General features: G+C 41.2%; 1 protein-coding gene across 7 annotated transcripts in view; it reads right to left on the bottom strand.

The window, feature by feature from the left end:
- The window catches only part of LOC129923762 (uncharacterized), a 45,786-nt gene that overhangs the window by 26,773 nt on the left and 3,328 nt on the right, over positions 1-15,685 (bottom strand). For all 7 annotated transcript variants that reach the window (XM_056016294.1, XM_056016297.1, XM_056016298.1 and 4 more), the window contains 6 exons: positions 6,681-6,895; positions 4,958-5,032; positions 3,622-3,772; positions 3,267-3,402; positions 2,472-2,541; positions 779-856 (listed from right to left, as the gene is read on the bottom strand). In XM_056016294.1, coding sequence (XP_055872269.1) covers positions 779-856; positions 2,472-2,541; positions 3,267-3,402; positions 3,622-3,772; positions 4,958-5,032; positions 6,681-6,895 — 725 coding nt within the window. The remainder of the gene's footprint in view (positions 1-778; positions 857-2,471; positions 2,542-3,266; positions 3,403-3,621; positions 3,773-4,957; positions 5,033-6,680; positions 6,896-15,685) is intronic.

Raw genomic sequence — 15,685 nt, 5'->3', positions numbered from 1 at the left:
AAATACAAAAAATAAATGTTCCAGTTTTATTCTTTAACTATGTCAGTGTTCACATCTTTTTAATTAATTGGCAATTAATAATAAGCGTCACGGCCAATACTGTTTTAATTGTGTTTTAATGCTTGCCCAGCATGTTTCCATGTCGAGAAACAACAGTAGTTTTCCAATTGTACTAAAAATAGACATGAGAGTTAAAAATAAGTTTCTGTTTCCTTCCTACCTATTTGGTAAGCAATGTTTAGTCTGTGTATTTACACCAGACCTAAAGCAGGACCAGTCTTCAAGTTTTAAGCTTCATACTTATTCTACTTTTGTGAATTTATTATAAAAATGAAATTATAGTTTGCTTTTCATCTTTTCGTGTTTTTTTTTCACTTGAGGAACTAAACTATTTTATTTCGCTAAGAGGAATTATCGTTTTTTTTTCCCTTAACAGATATTCCCCGGTTTAATTTTTTAATTTACTCAGGTTATTTATAGTTCGGCATTTAAAGGGAAAACATAAACTCAAACTCGGCCCCCCGAAGTGTTCCACCCAAGCAGGTAAATAGGCAAGTTTCAAAAACATTATTTCTCATTGTTTGACTTGTGATAGTTCTGAATGATATATACAGCAAGTGTTATTTTAATTATATAAATAAATGACGAATGTTCACGTTTTGGTCGAGCTTCCAAGCACAACAGCAATAACAACCTTTAACCCACTGACAGTCGAATTTTAAAAAAAAATTAACACTAACAAAAAAGAAATTATTAAAAATAAGGTTATTCGACTTACTGTCAATACTCTGAAATGGACAACCCTTGTGCTAACTGAAAATGTTGGATCCTTAATTCTTTGATATCTGAAGTTAACCTGTGAACAATATACAGCAAAAAAACATTTTTAAAGTTTTCTGAATTTAATTACACACTATGAATAAAAATAACGGCCTATGATCCATCAGTATTTATTTCTTGTGGTGCTTCAATATTACTAGGAGTCTTTCCATTGAGCTTGCGCAATGTTTATATAAATAAATAAATTATGGCTTCTATATAGCGCTATTTTCATGCTTATAGCATGCTCAGAGCGCTTTGGTCCAATTTCATTGGTGGACCAGTGGGTGGAGGGGGTATCTTGGAGAGGGTTTTTCCGTGCTGCCTTTAGGCGCTCAGTAAACACAGCTCTGCTCGAGTCGGGTGTCGAACCTCGAGCCCATCTCATATATAAGAGGAGAGTAGGAAAATCTTTTTATTTAATCAGCTTTTTACTGAAGGCAAAGACACTTCAGGGTGGAGTGAGGGATAGCGTGTTCAAAATGGCCAAATTTAATTTTAAGATGATACTTTTTTTTTTTAATTTTTAACTGTGAAGCCAATTAACTATTTGCTGTTTTGTTTTTTTCAAGATATTCATGAACTGTCAGAATTCTAGGAAAATTGTTAAAGCCGTTTCCACCTTTTTGAGTCCTGAATCAATGACGAATCTGGAAGCTAATAAGAGGAATTCTAAAAAAAAAGTTTGATTATTAGAACTGAACTGCAGAGTCTCAAAAGGCAGGAAGAATAGAAAATGTAGCTTTTGACCTTCTTACATTCTATTAAACGCTATGGAACTTTGACAACAAAAGTCTAAACGTGAACCAACTAAAATTAGATCTAAAGTGTTCAACTAGAAAAAAAAAGACAACTTGGCATATCTAGGAAGCATGGTATCGAATGAAGCATCGCTTTCAAGAGAAGTTAATAACCGTCTGGCCAGGGCCAATAGTGGTTTGGACGCCTTTTGACGAGAGTTCCGCCTGCCTACAAAAATCAAAGTCTACCAAGCAGTGGTTCTCTCAACCGTTCTATATGGAGCTGAGACATGGGCATTATACAGAAAGCAACTAAGCCTACTTGAACGCTTTCGCCAAAGATGCTTGCTCTCCATCATGGACATAAGGTGGCAAGACCGCACTACAAACAGCGATGTCCTTGCAAACGTTGGTATGGACAGTATAGATGGACTTCTTGTATTCCGACAGTTACGCTGGGCAAGGCACGTATCTCGTATGGGGTACGAACGTCTTTTTTAGTGACCTAAAAGGTGGTCCACATATCAGAAGTGCCCCACGGAAACGCTTTAAAGACCAGCTTAGGCGCCAACTTGCCTAAGCTGACATAGAAGAGAGCACCTGAATGCAGGCGGCCTCAGAACGAGACAGCTGGAGGTCACTAAGAAAGGATACACATTTGAAACCAAAAGAAAATTCGTTGCCGAGGACAGACGCAGACGACGAAAAGAAAATCTTAATCGACCACCAGCACACAATGGTTATGCTTGCCCTGGATGTGGAAAAATATGTAGTTCACAGCTGGGGCTGCGCATCCACGGGAATTACTGCATTCCTTATTAATTTAGGGACTCGAAGACAAGACGTATTATATATATATATATATATATATATATATATATATATATATATGCAAACAATAAATTAACATACCGCTTCTGCTATGTATGTAAACCACAGTATAATTTGTTTCATGGCATCGTCATGATATTGCATCCTCCAGCTAGGAAACAAAAAAAGAACCGATTGTTAGTGACATTGGCATGCTATGGCAGAAGTTATTTAATTAATTATTGAATTTTGGTGTTTTTATTAGCAGCCCCCGAAAGGGAAATCGACGCTATTAGTTTTGTGTGATCTGTCTGTCCCCTCCGTTTAAATTTAATCATACCTATAGTATGATATGTTATTACATATCAAATTATGCCATTCTGTACAATGTTTAATTTTCCAAAAATGTTTGTTAATTTCGTAATTGCATTAGGGCAGATGATGTAATGATCATCTGTTTCTGTGGCCTATGGTTAAGGAAGGTGTCATGTGACCAGCACAACGACCAACCGCCTTTACTTTTCCCCAACTAATGTCAGGCACCCATGAGAGCTGGGTGAACTCAGAGCCATTGAAACAGTCGACTATTGAAACAGATGACCTTTACATCGAACCAGTGCTTTTTTTTTTTTTTTTTTTTTGTGATGGATTGCCTAAATTTTAACTACTAATAAATTAAGAATAAAGGTTAAAAAAAACAAGAAAACTAATAGTTTTTCCCCACATTGAAAAGTGTGCCGGGACGCACCACAGAAAAAAAAAAAGCACTGCATCGAACGGCCTGAAAGGGGTACTTACATTAATGCATGACGCGTAGGACGTAATCATCTTCTCTTTTGAAGTAAAGTCTGGATTATATAAGAAGAAAAGATTAAACGACCCGTCAGTTCCACTTACTTATTATACTCAGCAAAGTCAACAACAAAGCTAAGTTCCACGACATGATGAACCAAAGCACGCCTTCCTCTGGGGTGGGCCCCATCTCGTGCTGTACTCTCATGTCCCGTGGTTGGGTAACTCTTGCTTGAAGAGGCTTAAATATGAACAAAATAATACCTCTATCTCAAGACAAAGATTTTTTTTTAAAACAAAACTAAATTTTCTTTTTAAAATAAAAAAAAATCGTATCTATTTGAATTCTCAATTTAGATAGAAAACATTTATTGTAGCGTATAGGGAGGGACATACCTTGGGACGATATCACCACGTTTAGATAGAAAACATTTATTGTAGCGTACAGGGAGGGACATACCTTGGGACGATATCACCACGTCTCCATCAAAGAAGAGGTTCTCTTTGGCAACCTGCTTGAAAACTTTGTGAGTCTTGTCTTCAGCGCCACCTGCTCCTTCTGTCACTGGACGAATGTCCCACTCCGTGTCTGCATACGTAATGGATCCTTCCTGCAGTAACAATGTTAGAGTTAGAAGTTAGTTAGAACTCTAATTCGGGATTGTTTTGATCAAGTGTAGGTATAAGGAGCTAGGCTACATCGGATCGGTGCCTGGGTGGTAGAGCGTCTGCTGGTACTCCCGAAGCGTTGTGATTTTCTTGTAGATGTCGGCAGGGATAGGGACATTTTCAAATCCTCACATCGCTTATGACCACATTATTTAAGAGTGTCGGAAGGGGTTGCGGTATGCTATAAAGACAACTTTAAACTGCTTCTCATCTACAAAAGGTTAAAAGATGCTCATGACAACTCTTAATATAGCAACCAATTTTAAACGCGATAGTTTGTAAAATGTTTTACATGTTTCGGATGTTCTTTCAGAGATGAAGATAATTACTTCCTAGTCCAAACCTCCCGCAGGACGACGAGGGATGGGAGCGGGCAGAGTTTGAATCCTGGACCATCGATAAGTCCAGCGCGCAAACCGCACGACCAGGCAGCCATCCAGTAGTTATCTTTTCTGTGTAGTGCCAGATTTGCCTCTTAACTTTAATGTCACTCCCTTAAACAGTGGCGTCATCAGTTTGTCAGTGGCGTATCTATGGTGGGGGATAGGGGGTGTAAGAATTTGAAAAACCCCGACGTGCCCACACTTGAGGGGGGCTCCAAATCAGTGTTCGAATTTTTTTACATTAATATTAAATATTACACCATTATCTCAGGTCATTATGTAGAATGTCAAAAAGCCCAAGCCCTCCCCCCCCCCCGGGCCGCCTAATCACTTTCTACGCCACTGGTTTCTGTCCTTTGCATAACTGTTTGGTTTATAGAATATCGCCATAGTTCATAGCGTAGATTTTCACGATAAACTAAACATTGTTAAGCGCGCTAAATGGAGCTTCAGAATCGCCCAACTTAATTAAAACTACAAACAGAAGAGAGTAAAACAAATTGAATCTGCAGAGCTCAAATGATCAAAATAATTATTCTGTAACATTTCCAAAACCTAGCTTATCAACACTTTAGTTTATACACCGGATGTACCAAAAAAGCATTCTATTTATAAGTTTTCCGCCATGTACGAAAATCTTCAACCTGCTGGTATCGGGCCCTTACAGAGGGACGTTATATATCAAGGGGGATAAATAGCATTGTACACCCTGACCAAGTGCTAAAAGAAAAGTGTTCTACATACCAGAGTGTAGCTATCACCGTGACGTCGCACAATCAGAACAGAACCTCGACTCTTGTCAGTATACACTCCAGCGTCCTAGAAGTTAATTGATATGTGTTATTATATATGCCATTATTATTCTGGTTCAAGAAAAACTGGTCGCCCCACCTCCGTTACGTGGATGTTATCAGACGAGACCTTAAAAACAGTATACATGATACTTACCACTGGGAAGACATAGCCTTAGACCGCACTAGATGGAAAGAGACAGTGACCAAGAAAGCTATGGACAACGAAAAAACAAAAACATGGGGCTCAGCTCTTGAAGAAAATCGTGCCATATGGAAAATGGCTGGCTCCTCTACCACCAAAGCGAAAGCCATCTTAACCTGCAATATTTGTGGACTGGAGTGTCTCTCCAAAAAAGGGCTCCACAGTGACATGACAAAGTGTTCTACGAGATGAACCATGACCGTTACGACTGAAGGAGGTCAACACTAATCTATTTCACCTCATAGTCTTTTTATTTTCTTAAGTCTTTCTTTAAGTGTCCTCAGATTACTTCCTCATTTCTCTATTGTTACGTATTTCTCTTCTTCTGACTAAATGTAGGCTACTAGTAGACACACAAATAAAAACACTGCAAAGAGCTTGACAACCAACTTTCAGCTTCATATAACTTAATTTTTACTTAATTGACTATAAACTCTAGCAATTCGTCACTGTAGCGTAAAAGACTGTACAATATGTGGTAGTTTACAGTTAGCTCTACTTCGTTGTAATCCCTCTCTTCTCAACTTGTATCGAGCCGTATTCCGCTCTACCCAGCTGTTCCCTAGCCGTACACGTCTTACATTGACTATAGTTCGCTGTATAGGCTTAAACGGCTGTAGTCCATTCCAGTTAGCTCTATCTTAGTTAACTTACATCGAGTCCTGCACATCTCTCTTCTACTGTCTCGCACAGTGGACAACAGTAACGACGGGTCTACCGACGACTGACTTTTCACATTAACTCTCTGGTTTATATAGAGTCCCGAATCGCTTCTCCAGTATTGCAAAAACACTACTAGTACCTTCTGGAACATCAAGTCTTTTTTTATACATGTAGATTCCAGAGAATACTCGCTGCTGTGTTATCTCGCCGGGGTCACACGTAGTGACCTCTACCTGTCACTGTTCATTTGTAACAATATATTGATTTCTCTTCTGTTTCTATGTTACTCTATTTCATTGCGTTAAGGATGTCAATCAAAACGCAGAGAAGTACATACATTCTTAATTCATGAAGCGCTAGTTGTGTGTGCGTTAGTGTGTTTGTGCGTTAGCGTGTGTGTGTGTGTGTTATACGTTGATTGTAGCTGCATCTGTATCATTACTGTTATAGCATTAACGCTTAGGTCGACAAATGTAGTCAAACAGAATTACACATTTAATTTGACCAATAAAATTATCGTGTCTTAGACATACACTATATGTGTATGTATAACCAAACAAAGACACAAAAATAAAGGCAAATGTCTTATCTTATATGATACAGATGATGACATATGTCTAATCCCATATGCTAGGACAAATATAAACAAGTTCTCCTTCTTCCCTAGTCACATCTAAGCATGGAAGGTGTTGCCTATATTAGCCAGGAAAACCAACGACTTAGCCGAGTGAAAGTCTCTAACATGCATGACTAGAATGACACATGGATAGGACGTAATGATCTTCTCTTTCGAAGTAACGCCACTTACTCTAAAATCGTGATTGTAGTTTCTGCTGCTGCTACCATTGCTTGTTGCCACCTGAAGCAGGTCTGCCCTGTCCAGCTCCAGCAGCACTGCATCGTACCCGCCACTCAGTGGCAAGCTAAGTGTCAGCTTCTCTGGCATCGTGTTGCCTGAAACATCTCTCCGCTGACGTCCTTCCTCTGGAGATTCAGACAGGACCTTCACGGAGACATGGAAGTCTAATTGAAAAGGAAACAGGCAAAATATTTTTTAAATCCTTTTTTTTTAAAAAAAAAGATTATCTAAAGGGGAAGAACTCCGTCCTTCAAACTGTATCTACCAATAATGTACAAGTTATTTCCCTTATTCGATATCACACAAATTAATTAATTACCAATAAGTAAATGACTAATTCAGTATTTTTGTTTTTTGATTCGTGTTTTGTTAGGTAAATAACTGTTTAAAGTATCAACTTGATCGGAGAATGCGTGAGGGAGAAATAGCTTTAACAATTATTTAATGGGACTAAACCCAACAAATTTAGTCATGTCTTGTTAATACTGAAGTATTTGTTTCTCTTATTTCTATTAACCAAAATAATGAATTACCAGTAATTAATTGTCCAATTGGTTCCTTTTTATTGAATTTATTATTTATCTTGTCTATGTCAATGAATAATTCTGCAAAGTTTCAACTTGATCCGGTAACGGGTGTGGGAGAGATAACGTGTCATGGGCGTAGCCAGGAATTTTTTTTTGGGGGGGGAGGATTTTTTTCTCCCCCCCCCCAAGCCCCCCCCCCCACGAACAAAAAAATATATTTATTTATGTGTGTGTGTACATCATCTTTATTACATTCTGACCCTTCATTCTTTCGGAAGACGTTTATTGTGCCCTAGAATAGGTTCTTCCTGGAGTTAGTGAAAAAATTGTAGATTCCCCGCCTTTGCCAGCAAGGGTGTCTGGGGGAGCGCTAGGAGCTTCCCAATCGCGGGGCGGAGCCCCGCCGCCAAACGCGATTTCTGGTATTGAAAGCCAACAAAATGCATATTCTGAGGTATCTACAGTGTATTTTCCTGCTTTTAAAAAAGTTTTGTTTCAAAAAACTAATTTGCTATTCTTACTGACTTAGACCCTCCCGCGCCGTTCGGCGCATTTGCCGTCAAGCTGTTTTCATAAAAATCTGTCACTGGTAATGTCTGAAGCCTCTTCCCACCTGCTCTGAGGACCTCCATGAATGTGTTGTACTAGGATTCATCGCAAATCTTCTTATGCGTAATTCATTTTGTCGGAGAACATGTCCCGCAAAACCTTATGCGACGCTCTATCACAATCTTACTAAGGGGTCGACTCCCAGTTCGGCATAGGATTTTCTTGATTTAGACCCGATCTCTATAACTGACTCCTAAAATCTGTCTTAGCCATCTTTGTTGAGCCACATTTAGTGTTTTTCAATTTCGGCAGATGACTATTCACTGCACTTTATTAATGGAGCCCCGCCACTGGTAGAAATGTGTAACTGTAGTTTGTTTTAGAATAATATTGAAGATAGAGGTTTTCCACCTCAAAACACTCTGTAGAGGAATTTTAAACTCAAAACCATCTGGAGGAGTTTTAAACTTTAAAAAAGGCCATATGTAGGAGAGGGGTTTAAACATAAAACCCCAATACGCTACGCTCAAATAATTTTAGTGTTTAATTTGCTTTTTTTTATATTGAAGAGGTATTTTTTTAGCATCAAACCCCTCAAAAGGGGGGGGGGTTAAACTCAAAACCTCTTTTGGCAACGCTCATAGCATTTTGAGTGCTTAATTTGCTTTTTTTTCTTACACTGAAGATGTATTTTTTAGCTTCAAACCCCGCTGGCGTGGGGTTTAAACTCAAAACCCCTTTGGCTACGCTCATAGATTTTAGAGTGCGTAATTTGCTTTTTTATATATAATGAAGAGGTATTTTTTAGCTTCAAACTCCACTAGAGGGGAGTTTAAACTCAAAACCTCTTTGACTACACTCATAACATTTTGAGTGTATAATTTGCTTTGTTTTTATTATTAAAGAGGTATTTTTTACCTTCAAACCCCGCTGAAGGGGGGTTTAAACTCAAAACTGATTCAAAACCCATTAAGCTACGCTCATAACATTTTGAGTGCGTAATTAGCTTTTTTTTTTTATATTGAAGAGGTATTTTTTTTAGCTTCAAACCCTGCTGAAGAGAGGTGGGGGGGGGGGGTAAACTCAAAACCCCTTTGGCTACGCTCATAGAATTTTGAGTGTGTAGTTTGCTTTTTTTTATATTGAAGAGGGGTTTTATCGTAAATTGTGCTTTTGGAATTTGGGGATTGTCGTTTGCATTTTTTATTGGTTTTGTTTTATAGAAGAGTGGGATTTAACTGCAAAAAACCCTGGTAGGGGGTTTTAAACTCAAACCCCCCTGGTAGGGGGTTTTAAACTCAAACCCCCCTGGTAGGTGGTTTTAAACTCATAATCCCCTTGGTTGTGCTGGGGCAAGTGATGGTTTAGTATTAAAATCTCACCTAAAATAAACAAAATCAAAGCAAAAAATCAGTCACTAAATTCCGATCCCCCCCCCGGGGCCAGGGGGGGGGATTTCATTTCGGGGGGGGGGGATTGAACCCCAAGAACCCCCCACCTGGCTACGCCCATGTAACGTGTACACATATTTTACAAGACTGACAGACAGACAGACAGAGTGAGTTGTAAAAAAAGGTATACTTTTATGTCTTAAGAATGTTGTGCGTTATCAGTCTTTGCATTTCAGAATCACGACCGTATATACCCAAGACTAAACATATAAGGCACTGCCTTAGATTCCGAAGAATAAGGATGAGTGCTGTATTTCAAGTGAGTACGCAGACCCAGTTGCGGCCTTCACATTTTGCCACAACTAATGCAAAGTCATTGTTTTCCTATCGTCGTCTGAGCCTGTCTTCGGCAACTGCCTTTCTTTTGGGAATCTCAAATGTGTGTCCCGCCACCTTCGCGAGAGCTTTCCAGCCGTCTCAGAGGCCAGATGTTTTTCTCTATGCCAGTGTGACAAGTCAAAAACTCGCTGTCAGAGTCACTCTAAATTATCACAGCATTAATTATTATTTTTCATTATTTATTTATTTTATTTTAATTATTTCCCCATCCAACCCCTAAATCATTCACCCGCCACACCTTTTCCGCTCCAGGCTAGACTTAGTCTACCACATTGGAGATAGCTAAGGCGCGTCCTTTCATTTATCTGCCCTTGATCGGGGGAAGGTAAACACACAATCTCTTTTGTCTTACCCGCCGGATGTCTGAAGGACGGTCGCGGTTTACACCACCTTGGTTTGAATGCAAGCTAATCCTTCTCTCCCCCCCCCCTTCTCTCACGTCTCTCTTTGATCTAAGAGATTACCCTGGTCAACACACCGCGTGATATTCCAAGGTGCGGCTCCCACCTCGAGTCAAATCCACCCACGTGTAAGATAAAACTTAGCCTAGGGCATTTCCTGTGTCCGCCCGCACTTTCCAGGCTTATATAAAGTAAACCAACTCAAATCAAACTCTCTTTCATTCTCATGCGAGCTGAGCTATTGAGTCTGGACTACTTCATACATTCTTTCTCCTAGAGGAATACCTGGTGGTAAGCCGAACTTAATCACAAGTTCCATCTTAATTACTTTTGTGCTATTTCCACTGGATATTATCATGGGTATTTTGCTAGTTCATTTATATTTAATTAGTGCATTGTGTAATTCTCACTGGCGTAAGTAGAAAACATAAACATGTGCTATGTATATATTTTAGTATTGCATTAATCTATTTATGCTACGTTGCTCAATTGATCATTGATGCAACCATGTATATATTTGTAAACCTTATTTTATTTCCTTTATCTCGGTTGATCGCCTTGATGATTTTACTATCGCACTAATACTGCGCTTAGAAAGGAGATATGAGTTATCTCCCCTGTATTGAATTATCTCCCCTTTACTCATTTTACCCTAATGAGAGTTGCGCCGCTTGAACGGACACACCATTCAAGCGCGCTCCATTGTTCTCGACCCACGGTCATATGTAAACAAACATCAGGGTCGCTTACCACCGCCCATCCCCCCCCCCTTCTTTCTCTATCCACCTGTGTTGTTTATTTGAGATTATTATTTCCCCTTCTATGTACAATTTTTATATTGTTATTTCCCCTTTTATGTACATTTCTATATTACTACTATCTGACATCTATTTTCCCAAATCCCATTTGTCATCATCTCCTCATTGTGCTCTAAAGCAATTTCACCAATCTGACGAATGCACCTCAGTCGAGGGCATCGATAAGATGCATGAGAGACATGTCCTAACTTGTCTTTATTTATCCGCAGCCTCCCTCAGGTGTCTGCCTATTTACCTGCCTATTGCCTAGTTATTGGATCAACGATCTATTTACCTGCAGTTGTGCTTAGTGCTATTCAGCGCTGCACTTGCCTATTTATTTATTGGATCAACGATCTATTTATCTGCATTTGTGCTTAGTGCTATTCAGCACTACACTTGCCTACTGAGATCTACTCAACTCTACCACTTGGCGCTATCGGCATTGCCCGCCTACTCGACAGCCCACCTGTCAAGCTATTAGGTGCGACGTCCCTATAGATTCAGATCTGTGTGAGACGTCATAGCTACGCCAACCCTCTGCAACTCACTGGACTTATCCTGTCAACTACGCTGCCCACGGCAGATCAGCTCTGCCCGCAGTAACCTTGTGCCAACGGTAGCCGGCCACCCGCCCTACTGTGCCCACTACAGATATTAGATTTTGGGGATTGAGACTCCACAAGAACTATATCACCGGCGTCCCTCTATCCGCTAGAGCGCCACCTCCAGCTGCAGAACCTCAAGCCAGGACACAGCCAGCTGCGACATCAACGGGAATACCAGCTATGTCAGAGGACAAAGTGACATACTCTTATTAGGTGCAAGAGTGATGATTAAACATAGAATATACTAGAGATAGATGCAAACCCTCCCCCTTTTTATCCTTATATGTATATTTATGTAAATAAATATTCTTTATTTTAACTTTTGTATCTATCTTTCATTGCTTTGTCTCGTTGCGTGTCTGCTCCCGATTTATATGCTGATAGGTTGGTGTGTGATAGCTTTAAAAATAATCATCCCCTAGACATAAAACGCGCCAAACACACATCACATTTCCCCACCTGTCACATTTTGGCGAGCCCGTCCGTGGATTTAACCCATTAGTACAGCAGGCACGAACAGGCAGCAATAACTAAATTCCATATCAATATTTTTTTCCTTAAAATATTTATAAATATCATCACTTCGCATTATCGAGAGTGTCACTTCTGTCATATTTTATTTATTACTATTGTTGCATTTCATGTGTAATATTTCATTGCAGGAATTTGTGATTAACGTAGGCAGACACCACATTCCCTTCTTACAATCAGCGACTTACTTTCACTTACCCACTTTCTTCAATCTTATCATCCATTCTAGCTGCCCCTCTACCATCCTAGTACCCCTCATTACCCACCCCTCATCCTTATGGCCAGCGGCACACGCTCGAAAGCGGACTCTGACAGGGATCAGAAGATAGATGAATTTGAATACATCGCGGCCCTCCTATATGATGATGATGCAGAGCGGAGAGAATATGTGAGGAAACGGCTTGAGGCCTTTGATAGAAACGAAAAGGAAGCCAAGAGAAAGGAAGCCGAAAGGGAAGAAAAAAGAAAGGAAGACGAAAAGGAAGAAAGAAGATTAGCCAGGGAGCATGAACTAGCAATGAAGGCGCTTGACCAGAAAATACGAGAGATAAGTGAGCGCTATAGTCCGCAGAGTTTGGAGCTGAACATCCCACCGGCAAGACAAGACCAGGAAACAGAGGAGAGCGAAACCACAACTCATGTCCAAATTGAGTACACTGCCCAAACGGACTCAGAAGTTGCTGCTAAGGATGAAACTTTCATACCTGATATCCCTCCTCTCGACGATTCCACATTGTCTACCCAGCCAAACCCTCCTGCCCAATAGTACTGCAAACTGCGATGCCCCAATCCAGCCCATGCCCTCAAGCAAACCCCATCCTAGAAAGGCACCAATCGAACAACCAGCCTTGCACAAAAACTGCAACTACCCAGCACGTAAGCCTCGTCATAAGCAGAACAACCAATCCCACCGTGACTGCAACAACCGCATGCGTAGCCACAAACCCAACCGCCATAAGCAGCAGGCCTCACAGACCATTTCAGTAATGACCGCGGTCCCCAAACCCACTGAGTCTAATCAGCAAACACGGACTGATAGAACAGCGGGCAACCCATACGTCATATCAACACTGACTGTGGCCCCTGAACACACTGCTCTTGGTCCAACGAAAACGGAAGTCCTACCGACACTTCCTCACCCTGTCTCATCTTCCCCCGGGATAGAGACCATTCTGGTTAACGGGCGGTACGTCCGGTCCCTATTTGACACAGGCTGTGCGGTAAGCTCAGTTATCTGCAAAGCACTGGTTGACCCGGCTGATCTCACAGATAGAACTGTGACGATTCAGTCCCTTGACCGTGAGATCCCTCCAAAGGTTCTTCCTATTGCTAGGGTCCACGTAGAATGCAAGTACGTACATGGCACCATTGACGCAGCCGTCATGGACACGCCAGTGTATGACTTCATTCTAGGCTCAAAATATGTTCCTCTTGGAGTAGTCAACAAACCTTACTTTTCTCTGCCCGTTGGTAGATTGACGAAGCAGAAACGTGGCAGCAACCAGCAGGTTGGAAGCCCTGGTCGCCACACTAATACGCCTAGTCCCGACTCATCAGCAAAGCTCAGACCACTCCACCCTGGCATTGACGTTGCTAGGAAGTCACGAGTTAAGTCGTTTACCCGCGCTCGTGAGGGTCTACTTGACACAGGCTACTCAGCCAAAATCATGCAACATTCCTCTGACATTGACAGTGTCAGAATGCCCCGAGGTAAGATTAACCCTTGCTCTCGTGGACTCACTCCTCTCCGTGACTCATCAGCCACTACTCCGAATCAACCTCTCCCTGGCATTGATAGTGTCAGGAAGTCACGAGATAAGCCGAACCCTCGCGCCCGTGAAAACACTTCTCCCTATGGCTCCTCAGCCACCATTCCAAATCAACCTCCCCCTGGCATTGATAGTGTCAGGAAGTCACGAGATAAGCCGAACCCTCGCGCTCGTGAAAACACTTCTCACCATGGCTCCTCAGCCACCATTCAATATCGACCTTCCCCTGGCATTGACCATGTCAGGAAGCCACGATGTAAGCCACATTATTGCACTCTTGGGGACGTTCTCCGGCAGAACTCCACATTCTTTATCAGGCCACTCTTCCCTGACCTTGATCGTGTCAGACGATACCGAGGTAAGCTGACTACTTACTCTCGTAAAGAAGCGCCTCACAGCGGCTTCGGAGGTAAGCCCCAACGAGCACACGTGCCTTGGGCACCCCGCCTAAGCCCCAATCACCCTCCCCAATCCGCCCCAGGAAGGAATTATTACTCACCCAATCGCCCAATCTACACTCCCGAGCAACCCCAAATGTTTCACCCAGGTGACTACATACTCAGGGACGGAAAGTAGACCACGGACAGACTTGGACAGACTCTCCTCCTGGCATGGATACCCCTTTATTTTCCAGATTTTTTTTTCTAATGCTGTGATAACAACTGATCTTAAAGTTAGAATGACATCAGTCTGCTCGCACTTTATGGATCTTTCTGCGATAGATCCATCTTGGCGGCGGCGTATGTGACAAGTCAAAAACTCGCTGTCAGAGTCACTCTAAATTATCACAGCATTAATTATTATTTTTCATTATTTATTTATTTTATTTTAATTATTTCCCCATCCAACCCCTAAATCATTCACCCGCCACACCTTTTCCGCTCCAGGCTAGACTTAGTCTACCACATTGGAGATAGCTAAGGCGCGTCCTTTCATTTATCTGCCCTTGATCGGGGGAAGGTAAACACACAATCTCTTTTGTCTTACCCGCCGGATGTCTGAAGGACGGTCGCGGTTTACACCACCTTGGTTTGAATGCAAGCTAATCCTTCTCTCCCCCCCCCCTTCTCTCACGTCTCTCTTTGATCTAAGAGATTACCCTGGTCAACACACCGCGTGATATTCCAAGGTGCGGCTCCCACCTCGAGTCAAATCCACCCACGTGTAAGATAAAACTTAGCCTAGGGCATTTCCTGTGTCCGCCCGCACTTTCCAGGCTTATATAAAGTAAACCAACTCAAATCAAACTCTCTTTCATTCTCATGCGAGCTGAGCTATTGAGTCTGGACTACTTCATACATTCTTTCTCCTAGAGGAATACCTGGTGGTAAGCCGAACTTAATCACAAGTTCCATCTTAATTACTTTTGTGCTATTTCCACTGGATATTATCATGGGTATTTTGCTAGTTCATTTATATTTAATTAGTGCATTGTGTAATTCTCACTGGCGTAAGTAGAAAACATAAACATGTGCTATGTATATATTTTAGTATTGCATTAATCTATTTATGCTACGTTGCTCAATTGATCATTGATGCAACCATGTATATATTTGTAAACCTTATTTTATTTCCTTTATCTCGGTTGATCGCCTTGATGATTTTACTATCGCACTAATACTGCGCTTAGAAAGGAGATATGAGTTATCTCCCCTGTATTGAATTATCTCCCCTTTACTCATTTTACCCTAATGAGAGTTGCGCCGCTTGAACGGACACACCATTCAAGCGCGCTCCATTGTTCTCGACCCACGGTCATATGTAAACAAACATCTGGGTCGCTGACCACCGCCCATCCCCCCCTTCTTTCTCTATCCACCTGTGTTGTTTATTTGAGATTATTATTTCCCCTTCTATGTACAATTTTTATATTGTTATTTCCCCTTTTATGTACATTTCTATATTACTACTATCTGACATCTATTTTCCCAAATCCCATTTGTCATCATCTCCTCATTGTGCTCTAAAGCAATTTCACCAAT

Source organism: Biomphalaria glabrata, chromosome 17 (assembly GCF_947242115.1).
Source record: "Biomphalaria glabrata chromosome 17, xgBioGlab47.1, whole genome shotgun sequence".
NCBI lineage: Eukaryota > Metazoa > Mollusca > Gastropoda > Planorbidae > Biomphalaria > Biomphalaria glabrata.
This window is presented reverse-complemented; position numbering and strand designations above follow the sequence as displayed.